This window comes from Vombatus ursinus, unplaced genomic scaffold (assembly GCF_900497805.2).
Source record: "Vombatus ursinus unplaced genomic scaffold, bare-nosed wombat genome assembly UNPS02014807.1, whole genome shotgun sequence".
Classification (NCBI taxonomy): Eukaryota; Metazoa; Chordata; class Mammalia; order Diprotodontia; family Vombatidae; genus Vombatus; species Vombatus ursinus.
The window spans coordinates 22,040,751-22,059,953 of record NW_020954585.1 but is presented as its reverse complement, the minus strand read 5'-3'; the positions used below and the strand labels follow the sequence as shown (position 1 = coordinate 22,059,953).

Here is a 19,203-nt window from a genome sequence, read left to right as displayed (position 1 = left end):
TAGATGCATTTATTATGGGTTTATGGTCCTATGTCCAGGGAAGGGACGAGACAGGGGAAAAAATAGAATTTTAGAGCTACAAGGGACCTTAGCCACTTCGATAAATAATAAGAATGAGAGAGAGGGTGGGGGGAAAAGGTGTTTTCCTTTATATTGTTTGTGTCTAGACACAACTTTCTCCTATAAGCCTAGAAAATCAAGAGCATCTCATATGTTGTCTCATATATAAATACAGGCATTATCAAAGTATTACTGGGAAACACAACAAGTCAGAAATATGTCTCTAAGAATATTTACTCTGCTTATGTAACTATTTACTCACTAATGAATCAATCTGTTCCAAGATCTTCATAAACTGCTCAACGGTTCCTTTTACTCTCTTGTCAAGTTTGTTGAGAGCTTCAGCTCGCAAGCCCTTGGCTAGAAAACCCTGCATGGAGAAAGATGTTACTCCTAGGGATTTGCATGACTGTTTTAAATATCCAATAGCTGGACAAGTCACGGTGCCAAGTGAAAGCAGATAACACCGGGCCTGATATGAGTCACTGAAGACAAAACTGGGCCTCAGTACCCTTCATCTGACCCCAGGGCCTCTTCACACATGGATCAGTGAAGCAAGTCAGTAAAGCCAGCGTGCAGCCAGCCCCAAAGCACTAAAGGCTGAGAAATGGGCATAATCCTCTGCATCCCAGAATCCTTCAAGTTTCAAACAGTGAAGCCATAGACTGCTCTGTAGGATGGAACATCCAGGAAGGACAGGGGTTGACATCTGATTTGTCAGGGTTACTTTGGGACCTCTGTGATGACATTGGTCCAGTGGATACAGTGCTACACCAGAGAGACCTAAGAGTCAAATCCTCCCTCCAATACTTACTATTAAGGTATAAACTCTGAGTCTCGGTTTTTTTTATCCATAAGAAGGGGATAATAATAACTACAGCACCTACTTCACTAAACAGTTTTAAGGATCATAAGAGATAGTGTATGTTAAATACTTTATAAGCTCTTATTATTATTAAGCAAGCACATTATATAAATGCCAGGTATTAAAATTAGTGCTCATTTCAGTGACATATACTAGACTGGCACCATCACTGAGGGAGTATATCAGTTGAATCTGATTTGGTCATAGAAATGATAGTGTCCAGGCCTGCTCCCCACCCACCATGTTTTTTCTACTAAGGCAGCTAGGTGGTGCAGGGGCTAGAGAGCTGGACTTGAGTCAAGAAGACCTGAGTTTCAATCCTATCTCGGACACCTATTAGCTGCGTGACCCTGGGCAAGTACCTTAACCACTCTCAGCCTCAGTTTATTCATCTGTAAAAAATGGGAATAAGAATCAAATGAGACAACACATAAAGTTCTTCACAAACCTTAAAATGCCATAGAAATGCACATCTGAACTTTCCCCATCATAGTTTCAATTCAACTAGGGGATGAAGCCGGAACAAGAGAGAACTTAGGGTACCTACCATACCTGTTTATAAATATGTGAAGATTTATCAAATGGAAAAGGGATTAGACTTATTCTAGGTGACTCAAAAAGGCAGAATTAGGGCAAAGGCATACAAGATATAGGAATATTTTTTCTCAATATAAAAAAGAATTTCCTGACAACTACAACCTTCAAGGACCCTTCCAACTGAGATTATCTTATTCTGTGAATTAGAGCTGTTTGAAAATGAAGTGAGCTGCCCTATGAGATAGTGAGCTTCACATTACTGCATGTGCTCAAGCAGAGGTGAAAAGACCATCTGTCTAAAATGCTGGAATGGGAGTCCCCACAAAGAGTAAATGTTTAGATTAAATTGCCTCCTTCCCAATTTAAGATACTCTGACTTTTATGAAATACACCTGACACTCTCTGCCGTGCGAGCCTTTGAACTCTAGGTGGCGCCAAAGGCTGCAAGACTTACACTCCCCAACCAAGGAGGCACATGACAGTACACTTATCCCCTTCCCATCACAAGGGGTTAGGCGCCCCTGCCATCTGGAAAATCCGCATAAAATTTTTTGGCTCTCCTTTTGTGCCAGAGAAGAAGTGTGTATATTTATGGTATTAAAAGATAAAATATGTTGATATTATACAATATGTACATATATTTTATGCATTTCTGAGTTTCTAAACTTTTTCTGAGTCGTCTGCTGGCCTTTGTATGTGGTCTGAAGCTTCCACAAAACTCCACAAAATTTCCCATTTAATTTTTTATGCTGACCCACAAAAGATTGAAACTATTATGGGGAAAGTTGAAATGTGTAAGGGATAATTAAGTATAAGCTCAAGGAAACCCTGACATCATCTGTGAGTATGGATTTCCAAGGAAGTCACCCTGCCATGTTTTATCTGTCTGCCTGCCTGCCTACTCGGTCCCTTGGGTTTTTAATTTTCACTAAATCTCTCTGGATAATAATCCTCAGAATTGGTCTACCCTCCCTTACAACAATGAAAGACAGTTAAGCAAAAATACCCAATACAGTGAACAAATATAATGATGCAGACAACATTCCACCTTAAGAATTCTCCTCTTCTGCTGAAAAGAGGGAGGTATGTTTCATCATCCCCTTGATTTTTCAAAAAAGAATGCTGAGAAAGGTAAAGTAACTTGCCCAAAGTCATACAGCTAGTTAGTGGCAGAGCTAGGACTCAAGAATAAGTCTCTTTGACGTGATACCATGTGATTCCCTTACCATATCTAATTCATGCACTTGTTGTGAGGATCTAATGAGATAATGTATGAAAGTACTTTATAAATGATAAAGCCCTATATGAAGGTAAATGTTATATTTATGACTGGTAACAATAATTTGATTTGGAGAATTGGGGCCACAAGGAGGGTAGTTTCCCCACCTCAACTTTCCCTCTCTCAGCCACGAGAGCCTTGGATGGAATTTCTAGAATGAGAGAGATACAGAGCCATCATCAATATTTCTACTCCTCCTTCCATTCCTCAGGCTTCTCCTTTGCCTAATGGAAACTAAAGTCCAAGAGCACAAGCTGTGTTCTAACAGTTTATCTCTTGTCTCTTCTATCTTCAATCTCTCCTTCACTGGCTCATTTTCCTCTACCTTAAAGTATCTTTCCCTAAAGACTTCTACTTCCCCAAGCTAACAACCGGGCAAACTTCTCAAAAGAGTAGTCTACACTCCCTGACTCCCCTTCTTTACCATCTATTCACTCATTCTTCAGAAAACTTCTTCAAAATGGTGTCTGTCGCTACCCAAAAGTCTAGCACAACCTAAGGTCACCAGGGACTTCCTCAGTTCAATGGTCTTTTTTTCATTCCTTATCCTCCTACAACTTAGGACACTACTGACCAAACTTTTTCTTGAACATTTCTTACTCCTTGGTTTCTATGACACTATACTCTTACCTTCCTGAGCCCCCTTTTTCTTCTCCTACATTCTCAATGTAGACATTTACTTCTCTACACCTCTGTTTCCCAACCTACAAAATAAGAGGTTGGACTTGATGATCCCTAAGTGTGTCCAGTCATGACCGACTCTTCGTTAGCCCATGGACCATACTGTTCTTGGAGTTGGTTTGCCATTTCCTTCTCCAGTGGATTAAAGCAAACAGAGGTTAAGTGACTTGCCCACAGTCACACAGCTAGTGAGTGTCAGAGGCCGAATTTGAACTCAGGGCTTCCTGACTCCAGGTCCAGTGCTCTATTCCCTGCACTACCTAGCTGCCTCCTAATCTAATGTTACATGATTATTTAAATAACTACCCCCAGCCCTAATTACCTCTCTCTGGGTCTTGTTTCCTCTTCCCACAGCTCTCATTATGTCTCAACAAATGTCTCAAAGATTTTCACAGAATCCCAGAATTTCAGAGTTGGAAGGGAACCCAAACAACCAAGGGGAATCAAGAAAGACTTCTGGCAGGAGATGGCCCATGAACTGAGGCTTGAAAAAAAGCTAGATAGGGGCAGTTAGGTGGCACGGTGGATACAGCACTGGCCCTGGAGTCAGAAGAACCTGGGTTCAAATCTGGCCTCAGACACATAACACTCACTAGCTGTGTGACTTTGGGCAAGCCACTTAACCCCAATTGCCTCGCAAAAGAAAAAAAAAGAAAAAAAGCTAGGTGTTCTAAGAGGCAGAGCATAGAGAAGAAGTGCATTCTAAGGTTGTGGAATAGCCAATGCAAAGGCAAGGAAGTGAGAGACAGAATACCAAATTTGGGGAACAAAGTGTATGGTGAAAGACAGAGGAGGAAAAGAGAAATTAAAGAATAGAAGAAAGAAGAGTAATTAAGTAGTAATTAAATAATAAAGTAGTAATTAAGAGAAAAGTAGAAGAGTAATTAAGGAGCCAGATTATGAAGAGTTTGAAATGCCAAGCTGAGGAACCTGTATTTTATCCTGGAGGAAATAGGGAGCCATTGAAGGTTCCACAGCAGGATAGTGACAAGGCCAGCTCTATGCTTTAAGATTATTTTGGCAGCTATGTCAAGGATGGTTAGAGAAGGGAGACACTGGAAGCTGGGATGGCAATAGTAAAGAGCCATCTAAAGGGTCTCTGAACTGGGGGAGGTAGGGGAAGGGTGGCTATGTGAGTAGAGAAAAGGGGATGGTATCAAGAGATACTGGGAGTAGGAGAATCAACAAGACTTGGCCATTGTTGGGATATGGGGGTTCAGGGGGAGGGGGAAGGAGAAGGAAAGCCAGAACAATTCTCAGGTTTCAAACCTGGTGACTGGAAGGATGATAGTGTTCTCAATAGAGAGAGGGAAGTGAGGAGGAATTTGGTTTGGGGTAAAGATAATGAGTTCTGTTTCGAACTAGTTGAGTTTGAGATTCCTACAGGACATCTATGTTGAAATGTCTAATTGACAATTGGTGAGGCAGGACTGGAATTTTAAAGTAACTAGGGCTGGATCTCTGGCTCTGAGAGCTGTCGGCAGAGTGAGGATAACTGCAGTATTGGTGGAAGTACAGTATGGAGACGAGGTGTTCATTGGTAAGTATCAGGGGAAATGATGGGGCAGATTTTATCATCCAGAGATTTCCTCCCTTGAGGATACTGGTCAGGATGTGGGCAAGAAAAAAAAATGGGGGTTTAAAGGTCTGTTCCAAGAGGTTCCATTCAGACCTAGCGCTTTGTTCCAGAACCATCAAAGTCCACCTTTAGGATTTCTCCCTCTCCCTGGGGGGGGGGGGGGGAAGAAAAACCCCACTGAAGTCCCCACAGAAAATGCTTTATCTATAATTGATCAGATCTGAGCAATGCCACAAACTGACTCCCCTGCTCCCACTCTTCCATCACCCTGAAATAGGTTCCCTGCCCTCACAATGTAATCCCTCAGCACCCTGAGATGACCACTGCCAGAATCCTCTGCCAGCCATAATGTTAAGTCTCTCAGAGATCGACATTCCCATTCTATGTATCTTCTCTAAATGAAATGCTCTCCCAACTCTAATACTAGTAAAAGCTTTGAAGGTGTGACCTGTCTAGAAAAGAAGCCCTTATTTTTAGGTTAAAAACTAGTTGAACTCCATTAATAATAAACAATCATGGGGTTGCAGAGACAAAAACATCATCATTTAACATAATAAAAAACAATATGATGTCAACAACCAAATTTGGAATCAGAAGACTTGGATTCAAGTTCCACCTTCCTTTACTTACTGGCTGTGTAACTTTGGGCAAGTCAGTTCTACCCAATCTTAACTCTTAATTTCCTCATCTGCAGAATGGGGACTGCACTGCCTCATGGAGTTAATGTGAGGAAGAAATGAGAAGACATTATATAAAGTGCTTTGTAACTGTAATACCCTATATAAATGTGAGTTATTACTAACTGTTTTTCTACTTGGATCCCAAGACAGCGCAATAAAGTCTTTAAAGACACTGAAAGGTCAAATACTAAAGCTGAAGTTTAAAATACTTTAGCCACATAATGAGAAAAAGGACTCAATGGGAAAGATTGAAGATAAAAGGAAAGGGGGATGGCAGAGGATGAGATGGATAGAAAGTATCATGGAAACAAACATGAACTTGGACAGACTTCGAGAGATAGTGAGCATAGAAGGGGCTGGCATGCTATGGTCCATAGGGTCACATAGAGTAGGAAATGACTGAATGACTGAACAACAAAAAAAAGCCCAGATAAATCAGAATAAAAAGCAAAACAACTCTCACCTACTAGAATTCTTCAATCATTCAGTTTTGATAATTATAGAGTCCTGGCACCCAAACAATAATAGTTTGACAGCACAGAATTCTGTGAGAGGTTTGTGAAATTTGACTGATTGTTTCATGAATCATCTTGTCTAAAACATGTCAATTGGGTTGCTACTAATTTCTGAAACAGAACTCAAACAATGTAAAGAGTAACTGATATAATCTAACCATAAGGGTGTTTCTCTCTCTCTCTCTCTCTCTCTCTCTCTCTCTCTCTCTCTCTTTCTCTCTCCCTCCCTCCCTCCATGAAATTTGACTTGCTAACAATAAAGATTTGGCAACATAAGGATTAGTTACACCAATAAATCAAGGATCTGTGATGTCTGGATGTAGGAATTCTTTGCACTGATGCAGATGGCAATCTTGTTTCTAAGTCTTAGAGGGTTGCCTGAAGTTAAAAGAAGTTAAGTGACTTGCCCATAGTCACATAGCTAGCAAGTGTCTAAAGTTAGGGATTTGAACACAGGTCTTCCCAATTCAAAGTCTGGCCCTCTAACTATTATGTCATGTTGTGTCTTTTTAAAGCACAAAACTGTGTGTGTATCTGTATATGTGTGTATACACACACATATGCACATATGTGTATGTACACATGTGTATTTTCTCCAATTTATCCTGCATATATCTTGTTTATACATAATCTGTTTTCACATTGTCTCCCCCTTTAGAATGTAAGCACCTTGAGAGCAGGAACTTTTTGCTTATATGCCCAGTGCCTGGCACATAGTAGGCACTTAATATATACTTACTGACTGATATGTGAAGATAGATGTATGTGCCCCTCAGGTACATACAACATTTTTTTTTATAGATATATTAATCTATAGATCTAAAGAGCTAAACTTAGATATATAGATCTATAAATATAGCTATAGATCTATAAATTGATAAAGTGCAATCTATAGACCTATCTATCTGTCCATAAAATGTCATGTTGTGATCCCAAAGGGCAATGGTGAGGCACATGGTAGGTGGGAATAGGCTGCAACACATTACTAATGAAGAACTGGACAAAGGACATCATCAATTTATATATAAATTTGTTTATACATAAATATATTTAAAGGGTTGGTTAACTGGTAAAAAAAAAAATTTTCTAAGAAAATCCACAGTATAGATATTAAGAGAAGTCCTTGCAACTCTTGCCAAGACTGAGAAACTTCAAATAGACAGACATGTCCGATGTGTCAAATACATACACACAGCTTGCCTAAAATCAAACTGGCCTTTGTATTTCACACATCATTTCACACCACAGAGCACAACTGAATGCCAGATGAAAAAAAAAAAAAAACAGACAGAAAACTTGTACTAAGAAAGTTTAAAGAAAAATAATGAAAGAGATTTACCTTCTGTATACCAACAAGTTCTTCATTAACACCTACTAATTGATCAGCAATCTTCTCCACTGACTTCTCCAAGTCTCTTAATTTCTTTAATTCAGCCTCTTCCTCTGGACTGTTCTGAAAAATGTTTAAAGGGAAATAAGGTAATTATCAAGGGCTGCATAGTTCATTGGAGGGACAATTCCAAGTGAGCCTGGTCTAAACCACTAATCTTCTAGAAGGAAGCGGCTCCACTGTGTGGCCATTTTGGAAAAAATAAGTGTGACTGATGAAAAGTATGACATTTGGAATTCCATAGTGCAAAGATTTTGATCTAGAAAGTTCAGGGAAACTTATGGAAAATGGTCTAACCTTTCTAGTACTAAAGCCTGAAGTAAATCTTCAGCAAGTATCCCATATCCTATCGGACCTGAGTAGCCATTAGATTCTAGCCTAAAGTAAATCTCCAGCAGGTATCCCATATCCTATCGGACCTGAGTAGCCATTAGATTCTGGAGCTGTTTGTTAATAGAGAACTGTTACTGGCCAAGTAGACAATTTGTGGGCAAATGGATTCGTGCATGTATTCATTCCTTCCAAAAACTTTTATCATTTCTATGTGTACAGCACCAAAAAAGATAAAAAGATGAAATAAGACAAAGTGCCTGCCTTCAAGGAACTCAGTTCGATAGGGGGAATAATACACAGATGTAAACAGAGAGAGTACAAAGCTATACGACATCAAATGAAGAAGAGATCACATCTAGCTGGGTTATCACAGAAGACTTCATGGGAGAAGGGTCATTTGTTAAACAGGTAGGATGTCAACAGATAGAGATGCTGGGGCCAGAGTGGCAGAAGAGAGGAAACAATAAGGGAGAATACTCCAGGGATTCTTTTTTTAATCAAGCAGAGGAGAACTCTCCTAACATTTCTAAGCAGATAATTACCAAATCTCCCTACTCAGCTTCTCCATCTTTATCCAATAGGAGATCTTCCCCTTTCTTCAGGATATTTCCAATGAGAAGCCCCACTATCTCTATTCCTAGATACACATCACCACACCTCTAAATCTAAAAGGTCTTAGAAGTTTCTCTGTCTCTGACTTGGTCCAATAATCAACAGCTAAGGCCTCCTCTACTGTGCTTTTGTTTTGTGATTTCATCTCTATGGGGAACACAGAGTGTGAAAACCCACCTATGCAGACTTCATATTTCTACCTAGAACTTAGGGAGTCTTAGAGAGTTGCTCTGAGACACTGCAAAGTTACATGACTGGGCCATGGTCACACAGATAGTAGGTGTGCTCAGGGGGAGTACTTAAACCCCCAGGAATCTTCCTACCTCCCAGGCCACCTCTCTCACCACTATGCTTCCTTCTTCGTCAAGCTGTTCAAATTTATTCTGGACCAAGGTAATTTCACAACTAGACTGTTATAACCTCCATTTTGCTGGCATCTAGCATCCCTCTAGGACAGCTGGGTGGCACTGTGGATACAGCATTTGGCTTAGAATCAAGAAGACTCATCTTCCTGAGTTCACATCTGGGCTCAGATACTTACTAGCTGTGTGACCCTGGACAAGTCACTTAACCTTGTTTGCCTCAGTTTCCTCATCTGTAAAATGAACTGGAGAAGAAAGCAGCAAACCACTCCAGTATCTTTTCCAAAAAAACCCCAAATGGGATCACAAAGAGTTGGACATAACTGAAATGACCCAACAACAACAATAAAACTTCCCTCAATACGCAAAGTCATTCTATACACTAGAACTAAAATACCTTTCCATTCCCAACACTGTGATCATGCCACAATGCTCAAATCTCAGTAGAAGCTTTGGTCGTAGATGACTGCTTCAAAAGCCTCCTAAAAATTTGCGTATCAGTTTGCATTCATCTCTACCTCAAGCAAAGCCACAAAAACACAGAGTACTAGGCTCAGGGGGCATCTAGGTGGCGCAGTGGATAGAGCACCAGCGCTGGATTCAAGAGGACCTGAGTTCAAATCCGGCCTCAGACACATAACACTTACTAGCTATGTGACCCTGGGCAAGTCACTTAACCCCATTGCCTATCCAAAAAAACCAGAGTACTATGCTCAGAGACCTGAGAGCCCTGAATGTGGATCCCACCTCTGACATTTTCTTATTATATAAATTAGAGCAGGCCTGCACAACCTGCGGCCCACAGGCTGCTTGTGGCACACCAAAGGATTTTGGGTGGCCCACAAAAAATGCAAAGGATTCCTCTATATGTTTCAAGGCCTGTGGGCTGTAGGTTGCGCAGGCCTGATTTAGGGCACGTCACTAAAGCACTGTGCACTTCAGTTTTCTCATCTGTAAAATTATAGTACTGGAGATGTTAATCAAGCTGTCATCTTATTAACCCAGGTATTCTCACCAACGGTACAGATAAAAACACATCCAAGTATTTTCAACTTGCATTACTCTTGACCACGTCCTCCACAGGGGGTCCACCTGACCTACTGGAGCCTTCCTCCAGATCTCTTGACATATCAAAGGAGCACAAAGGCCATTCCCAACTACCTGATCGGCCCACCTTCTTTCACAGTCCTACACATCTCTAAGCCGTCCTTTACACTAATTCTGTTGCCCAAGTCTTCATTAGTGATGTACTGCACAAGCACTAATTCTTCAGATACTATATTTTTCCATGATTCATACCTATAGAGCATCATCAAAATGATACTGACTTTTAAAAGATGAGGATTTGTTTGAGAGAGAAACTTGGGGGTCATTAAAGGGGATAGGGATCAGGACCTGGGATTTCATTACATCTACTGACTCTTAGGCCATTAAAAGCACTGCATTTCAAAAACAATTCAGCCCTCTTATCCTAGTAAATTCTTGGCACAATTTCATCAGTCATCTGCAATTTGTACTGATGAACCAGTTCTGAGAGTCTGTCTCAGACAGTCCAACTGAATAGACTGTGCATTCAACTATATATTTATAGTCTCAGACAACAGACATTCTTCATCCACTTAGTTTTTTTTCTGATGGATGGGTAGCCTGAACTCTTCTGAGTGACCATGGATCTCATTTCATAGGATATGTGATGTTTCTGGGCTTGATGCAATCAGCACAATGTCATTCACAAAAAGGATAAAAATACTTCTACTCTACCTAACAGTGTTGTAATGAGGGAAATCACTTTGCAAACCTTAAAGCATACAGGTTAGTTTAGTGAAAAAAGCCCCAGACTCTTGTTCTATCAACATCATACTGGATACTTAATCACCTAAGCCCAAAAACTCCACATGGCTGTAGTTAAAACTCCACACGGAGTAGATTTAAGCATCTCAGATGACATCTACAAACTTCATATATGGGTAGAGGATGGACTGTGTCAATCTGTTAATCACCATACCCCAGTAAAAGTAAATAACAAAACCAGTTCTACTCCACAAAACTACTCTAGCCTTGGCAACTTTATTAGGTGAGAACATATCAACTGAATCACTCAATCAATCAAATGCATTAACTAAATGTAATTCCTATAGGTCTTCTATAAAATAGCAAGCCAATTTAGAATCTAGAAGAGTTCTAGCAAAGCCCCTAAGAGAGAATCTATTGCTGGGGACTGGGGAGGAGATGGAGAGAGAAGAATAGAGCCTCCTCCCCTTCCACCTTGACCAGAGAATGACCTTGTGAACTTGGGTGGGTTGGAAGATTTGGACTTCTCATCAGAGTCCTACCAGCGTCCCAGGAACAGCAGTGACTGGTGGCAGGGTCTGCTGCAGGAGCCTAGTACAAACTAGACCTACTGAGGAAAGACAGATTTATGACTCTACAAGGAGACCAGTGGGAAGCTGTATCATATCTAAGAAGACCATCTTAAGGACTTCAGCAAAGGATTTCCAGGAACAATGAGTGAGTTACCCTCTTTGCCACGTGTACTCTAAGAGTGAGCCCCATTTCCCCCTGTTCTCTGCATGTGCTGGTGGGAAACTGTAGCCCAGATTGGGGGGAGGGGGGAGCAGTATTTTGTATCAACTTCCCTTATTATACCACCTTAGTAAATTATTCCTTTACAAAAACTAGTGAAATTTGGCTGACTAATGCCAACTGATAATCATGGGGGAGCATACTACTAAAAGCTAATGAGTTACAGTGCTAAAAAAAACCCCAACAAACACAAAACCTTCCACAATCCCTCAGAGCTACCCCTAGAGGCTGAGGAGTGGGAATGGGAGAGAAGGCTCCTTCATAAAGAGTTCCTTGTAGAAAATACATGTTTCTAGAGAAACTGTTTTAACTAGGAAAGGAGAGATTCACAGAGCTCTAGATTTACCTTTCAAACAAAAATATATAAACAAAGCTTAATTATTCAATTATAAGAGACTTAAGAAAAGTGAACCCACCTTCTTCCCAATCAACATCACTCTGCAACCATTTTTCACTCCAAGTGTTGACAATGGCTGTTCCATTTCTTTTAGAGACTTTCCTGAAAGAGAAAGAAAATTATTCCTTTGGCAAATAAAATTTAAAAACAGGCTTTAGGAGTTATATAAGTCTGCAGGAAGAAAAACTTTCAGATGATAGCAGAATGACAGTCCTGGAACTAAAGTCAAAGTCATAGAATCTTAGGACTGGACAGAAACTTAGAGCATAGTTACCATGGACACTGATAAACAGCTGGTGGGTTTGTAGGGATGGGGCCAGTTGGGTCAAGTTCACAAAGAAATCTAAATACAAGGAGAAGCTGTGGAAGAGCTCAGAGGGTTTGAACATAAACATTACATCTATGGCTCTCTCTAAAGGGATAGAACTGAGTCTCAGCTCATTCCGTGATATATGCAGCTTAGGCTGCATCTGAATATATGTCATGTTATCCTAAACATATTCTGGTGAAATGCCTGATGGGACTCTAAAGGCAGTACCAGGCATAACCACAACCCAAGTCCACAAGATACTTAAGGTACATGGAAAAAGACACACCACCACTGTTTCACCTCCATCAGCCTTCCCAGTGGCACAACATACAAATGGGTACAAAGAATATATGTGGAAGGAAATGCCCTGGTTCACCTACACAGGTGCAGCTGGGTCCTTCTCTGCTTAGTGAAAGCTTACAGAGGTCAGTTTTTCACTGTCAAAGAAATCCAGCCAAAGACAACAGTCAATCTACATCCACCTGTAATAATTATCTCCCTCCTTTGTCCTTGAATACCCTAGCTATATGTCACCTCCTCCTATTGGTACAGTAGGGCAAGTACTCTTGAAGCAAGTCTATCTCACTTGCCAAGATTTGGGTTCAAATCCTGGTTCCTGTGCATTACCTGTGTTACTTCCTAGCCCCCTACTACTTTCTTACACCTTACACCCCACCACATACTCTTCAGTCCAGTGACACTGGCCTCCTGGCTGTTCTACAAAAAAGATGCTCCATATCTCAGCTCCCAGCATTTTCTCTGGCTTTCTGCCATGCCTGGAATGCTCTCCCTTCTCCTCTCAGCCTGCTGGCTTCCCTGGCTTCTTTTAAGAACCAACTGAAATCCCATCTTCTACAGGAAGCTTTTTCTAACCTGTGTAATCCTAGTGCCTTCCCTCTGTTAATTATTTCCTATTTAACCGGTATTTAGCTTGCTGTATCCCCCGTTAGATTACGAGCTCTTTGAGGGCAAGGTCTGTCTTTTGCCAATTTTATATCCTCAGAGTTTGGCACAGTGCCTGGCACATAGCAAGTGTTTAACCAATGTTTATTGACAACGTTTATCTTGGGCAAGTAAGTCCCTGTCTCCGGGTCTCAGTTTCCTCACCTGTAAAATAAAGGGGTTTGACTAGATGATTTCAAAGGTTCCTTCCAGCTCTAAATCTATAATCATGGGAATATGCTTATTCTACAGCAGGGATTACTCTCCATCCCTCAAACAAAAACACTCTCAAGGGTGAGAAACTTATAGCCCTCATCATAGAAAACAGCTCTTTATAACATTACTATTTTATATAATGCTTTAAGGTTTGAAAAGCATCTTACACATAATATCTCATTTGATCCCTACAACAATCCTTTGGGGTGAGTGACTTATCCCCATTTTACAGATGAGGAAACAGAGGCCCGAGAGTGGTTAAGTGGCTTCCCCATGGTTATATTAGTAAGTGTCTGTGGCAGGATGTCTGATGTTCTTGACTCCAGAAACAGTACTCAATCAACTACATCATGCTGTCTTTCAAAGGTTTTAACAAAAGTCAGGGATAGTCCCTTACAGAATATCCTGGGACTACCAAAAGCTGCCATTCTCAACATGCCTTCCTCAAGGACAATGAAATATAGGTCATGCTTGATTCCAACCTCATCAGTCAGGCCTACTGAAGCCTTGAAATGCAAGAACTAGTCAATGTGGCTAGAAGCTATTGAGAGACAACCCCTAACTTCCTGACTGGCCACCTTCAAAACCCAGGAACTGGCTGCTGCATTTTATGAATGGAATGTTCCAGTGACTCCTGAACAACTGGGTTTGTTTGTTTTTTTTTTTATCCAAATGACATCCTTATTTATTTCTACAACCCCCAGCAATACACTACACACATCCAATCTGTTACCCCAGCTGCGGCAAAAACCTGTATTCCCTATGATATCCATATTATCTCTGGAGCTTTCCTTTCTACCCAAAGTACCTGATAGAGATTTGAAGCCCAAATGTAATGTTTTACTGACCACACCCCAAAAACTGTTTGGGTACCCAACTCCACTTAGTGATAATACTCTTCATTTGAAAGCATCAGTAATAGGGCCTGACAAGAAAAACTGGCAATAAGAACCGAGTCGAGGCAGCATGGGCTTACTGAATAGAGCCTTGGAGTCAGGAAGACCTGAGTTTAAATCCTGCCTCAGACACATACTCGCTACCTGACCACAGACAAGTAACTTAACCTCTCAATACCCCAAGGCAACTCTCTAAGACTATAAATATAAGCCTATAACAAATTAGTTGCTGACCTTTGTGAATGAAGGGAATTTCCACACTGGAGGGTTCCCCTCATCAGTGTCAGGACCAAAACAAAAACTAGAAGGATGCCCCTTCAAGACAACACCATACCAACCTCAGAAAGGAATATTCTCTCCAATTACCTCTTAACGTATGGTGATTCCCCCTGGAAACATGAACACCCAAGTCTCCAAGTTATGTCACAATTCATGAAATCACAGAATGTTGGCAATGTAAGGGCCTCAGAGATCATTTAAGGCAACCCCCTCCATCTGATGACAAATGAACTGACACCAGGTGAGGGAAAGTGGCAGAGACAGGATTAAAACTCAGGTCGTTGGTCTACTACTTTTTCTGTCATACCATGGAGCTATCCAATTCCTTGTCCTCTGACCATTCTGGACTATATAGAACTCCATGCCTGTCCACCATGGTGTTTGTTTTGATTTGGTTGTCATTGTATAGTATTCATAACCACCAACCTGGTAATTCCCATGTCACATCTCAGAAATAACTAGCTTCTTTTATTCCTTTAATTGGTCTGAGAAAGTAAAGGTGAACAATAGCATGACTCCTATCCATCTTTTCTTTATAGTCTTTCTCATTTGGAAGTTTGTCAAGTAGAGAAAAAGGCCACTAGTTAGAATGGTCAGAAGGACCAAGGCAAGGTTAATTTCAAGATAGAGGATCAATTCAGCTTCAATTTTTGAACAATACAGTAAACCTAGTCTTGTAGATAATTCTAGGCAAATATAAAGCAGACCTTCAGAGTCTTTGATCCAAGTAACTAGGAGACAGGCACAAAAGGCATTGACAATGAGGCCATCTTATTGGAGGACCAGGGCAATGGGACTGTCTGGTCTAAGGTTTACATAGTCAGAGGTAGCAACTAAATTACAAGATTTACAGAATTTTAGAGTTTGAAAAAGACTTTCTAGTTCATCTAGTCCAAACCCTCCAATTTACAGCTAGTGACAATCCCAAAGAAATTACATGACTTGTCCAAGGTCACACAGCTGATATGTGTTTGTTTACTGTCTCTGTGTAAGTTTCAGAGCACATAAAGTGCTGTGCTGGGAGAGGAAGGGGCAACTGGGTGGCTCATCTTCCTGAGTTCAAATTTAGCTTCAGATAGGTATTAGCTGTGTGACCCTGGGCAACTCACTTAACCCTGTTTGCCTCAGTTTCCTCATCTGTAAAATGAGTTGGAGAAGGAAATAGCAAACCACTCCAGTATCTTTGCCAAGAAAACCCCAAATGGGGGTCATGAAGTGTTGGACATGACTGAAATGACTCAACAACAATTAGGAGAGGAAGGGCTTCCTCAGAAGCTCTCTGGACCCATGAAGTTACAGGGCTGGACAACTGTGTGTGTATTTGTGTATATAAATATGCACATACAACAAATATATGATATATAACACATTGATATATATGCATGCATCTTTATGTATACATACACAAATATCTCATACAGAATGACACACATATACATCTAAATTCCTAAAGATAAATGTGTTATATGTTGCTATATTCCTATACACATAGATATATACATACATGTAGATAAATGTGTATTCATATATACATATGCATACTTGTAGATAAATGTGTTATACATTCATATATATAACTATATATGAAAACATGTATATAGGCATGGAATCATATTTGCTGAAGTAGGCAGTTAATAAAAGAATCAAGAAATAGATTAATCCCTAGTCCCAACTTCAGAATTGAAGAACAACATGCTATGATCTATTTCTGAAGACATATTCATTAGTAAATGGGCATGGCTATTTGCAAAAGGGCAAATGAGTCCTGCTCAAGGAAGACTAAATTTCTTCCCCAGCTTAGATCTGCCTATCCATGAATGGGACAGAAGAGATCTGCTCAAATGTGAACAAGTTCTTATCTCCTGATCAGTAGTTTTCTTGTCTGTGTTAAGACAGAACTGCTTATCCTAGGAATGTTGTAGCCAAATTCCAGAATTCCCAGGCCAAGGAGAAGATATTGCAAGCAGCCAAAAGGAAACAATTCAAGTATTGTGAAAACACAATCAGGATAACACAAGATTTAGCAGCTTCTACATTTAGGGTCTGGAGGACATGGAGTATGATATTCTGGAGGGCAAAGGAATTAGGACTACAACCTAGAATCACCTACCCAGCAAAACTGAGTATAATCCTTCAGGGTAAAAAATGGTTGTTCAATGAAATAGGGGACTTTCAAACATTCCTGTGGAAAAGACCAGAGCTGAATAGAAAATCTGACTTTCAAATACAAGACTCAAGTGAAACATGGAAGAGGTAAACAGGAAAAAGAAATCGTAAGAGACTTATTAAGGTTGAACTGTTTACATTCCTTCAGGGAAAGATGATATTTGTAACTCATGAGTCCTTTGTCAGTATTAGGGTAGTGGGAGGGAAAAAATTATATGTTTGTATGTATAGATAGATAGATAGAGGATACAGGGTGAGCTGAAGATGAAGGGGTGATATCTGGAAAATAAAATTAAGGGGTGAGAGAAGATTATACTGGGAGAAGGGGAAAGGGAGAAGTAGAATGAGGTAAAATATCTCACATGAAACAGACAAGAAAAGGCTTTTACGGTGGAGGGGAAATGGGGGAAGGTGAGAGGGAATGAGTGAATCTTATTCTCAAAGGATTTGGCTTAAGGAGGGAATAACATACACAATGGGGTATGGAAACCTATCTTACTCTACAGGAAAATAAGGGGGGAAGAGGACAAGAGAGCAGGGGGTTAATAGAGGGGAGGGCAGATTGAGGGAGGGGATAATCAAAAGCAAACACTTCTGAGGAGGTACGGGGTCAAGAGAGAATAGAATAAATGGGGCGTAGGACAGGATGAAGGTAAATACACTTAGTTTTTCACAACAGGACTACTATGGTAGTGTTTTGCATGACTACACATCTATATCCTGTATCGAGATGCTTGCCTTTTCAATGAGGGTGGGTGGCGAGGGAGGAAGGGAGAACATCTGTAATCCAAAGTTTTAACAACACTTGTTAAAAATAAAAAAATTTAAAAATTAAAAAAAAAAAAGAATCTCTGAACTATCTCCTAAGCAGCATGGCACAGTAGAACCAGAAGACCTGGGTTCCAATGCTCCTGTCTCTGTCACTTGCTATCTGTATGACCTTGGGTAAGTCACTATACCTCTAAGTTTTTTTCATCTGTAAAATGAAGGGATTAGATTATTATTATTAGTACTAGTAGTGGTAGTTGTAGTAGTAGTAGTAGTGGTGGTGGTAGTAGTAGTAGTGGTAGTGGTAGTAGTGGTAGTGGTAGTAGTGGTAGATGTAGTAGTAGTAGTAGTAGTAGTAGTAGTAGTAGTAGTAGTAATAGTAGTAGTAGTACAGGTAGTGGTAGTGGTAGTAGTAGTGGTGGTAGTGGTAGCAGTAGTAACACCTAGTATTTATATAGCACCTAATACATGCCAGGCACTGTGCTAAGCACTTTGCACATAATATCTCATTTGATCTTCACAACAAACCTGGGAGGTAGGTGATATTATTATTATTCCCATTTTATAGGTGAGAAGGCTAAGGATAAATCATTTGCTCAAATTCACAAAGCTAATAAGTATGTCTAAAGCTGAATTTGAACTCAGGTCTTCTTGACTTCTTATATGGATTCTTTGAAAACAAAATTTTTTTTGGCTATCTTTTACAAAAGCTTAAAAAACTTTTTATACATTCCTCCCCCAAATCCCATCTTTAAGCAGTTCTTTTTTTTTTTAATTTTTTTTTAACATGCGTTTTTAAAACTTTGGGTTATAAATTTTCTCCCTTCGTCCCTCCCCACCCACCATCATTGAAAAGGCAAGCATCTCGATATAGTATATAGATGCGTACTCATGCAAAACACTTTTCATAATGTAAGAGATAAAAGCCCCCTCTTAGCTTTCCAGTTTTCTTGCATTTTGCTCCTCTCCATGTTCTTTGCAGTCCAGTGAAACTGGCCTCCTTGCTGACATCAGTCTTCCTATGCAAAAAGGGAAAGCTGAGAAGCCATTTTTGGAGCTATTACACTACAGCAAACTAGGGAAATACCATACCCTCAATCTACTGCCATTCCCCAATCTAAACAATGATTTGGAGGCACACAGCATCCCACTCAAACATCCAGCTGACTATAAAGAATATCCTTTAATAAATCTCCTTTGGATATTTAAGTCTTATGAACGGAGTGGATTTCATTTTCTCCTCATAATTACGTGAATGCTTAGATTACCATTTTAATCCATTGTATCTTAATAGATTAAGAGGAATGGCTTTCTTTTGGAATCCTTAAGGCCTCTTGAGTACCAATCCTATCTTAATGTCTTTTTCAGCTGGATGATGGGGCTTTTTACTCCTAAAGAACTCAGTCAAAAAAAAAAAATGGGGGCAGCTAGGTGGCGCAGTGGATAGAGCACGGGCCTTGGAGTCAGGAGGACCTGATTTCAAATCCAACCTCAGACACTTAACACTTACTAGCTGTGTGACCTTGGGCAAGTCACTTAACCCCACTGCATAGCCAAAAAAAAAAAAAAAAGAACTCAGTCACCTCTGGTCAACTGGTGGAAATATCAGCGTAAAAATGGTTTTTGATCTTACTTTGCTCTTGATTCCATATGTAGGTTTTAACACTTTCTGGTATTAATGTGGAGGTATGCTAAATGAAATCTAACACACACACACACACACACACACACACACACACACACACACACACAC

The 19,203-nt window shown here is 40.2% G+C and overlaps 1 protein-coding gene across 5 annotated transcripts in view; it reads right to left on the bottom strand.

Moving 5' to 3' along the window:
* Positions 1-19,203, bottom strand: part of BAG1 (BCL2 associated athanogene 1) — a 49,726-nt gene that overhangs the window by 14,129 nt on the left and 16,394 nt on the right. For 3 of the 5 annotated variants that reach the window (XM_027875121.1, XM_027875124.1, XM_027875122.1), the window contains exons 3-5: positions 11,893-11,975; positions 7,536-7,649; positions 323-430 (exon numbers count right to left, since the gene is read on the bottom strand). In XM_027875121.1, the coding sequence (XP_027730922.1) occupies positions 323-430; positions 7,536-7,649; positions 11,893-11,975 (305 nt within the window). The remainder of the gene's footprint in view (positions 1-322; positions 431-7,535; positions 7,650-11,892; positions 11,976-19,203) is intronic. The other 2 variants (XM_027875123.1, XM_027875126.1) reach the window with 1 other exon arrangement.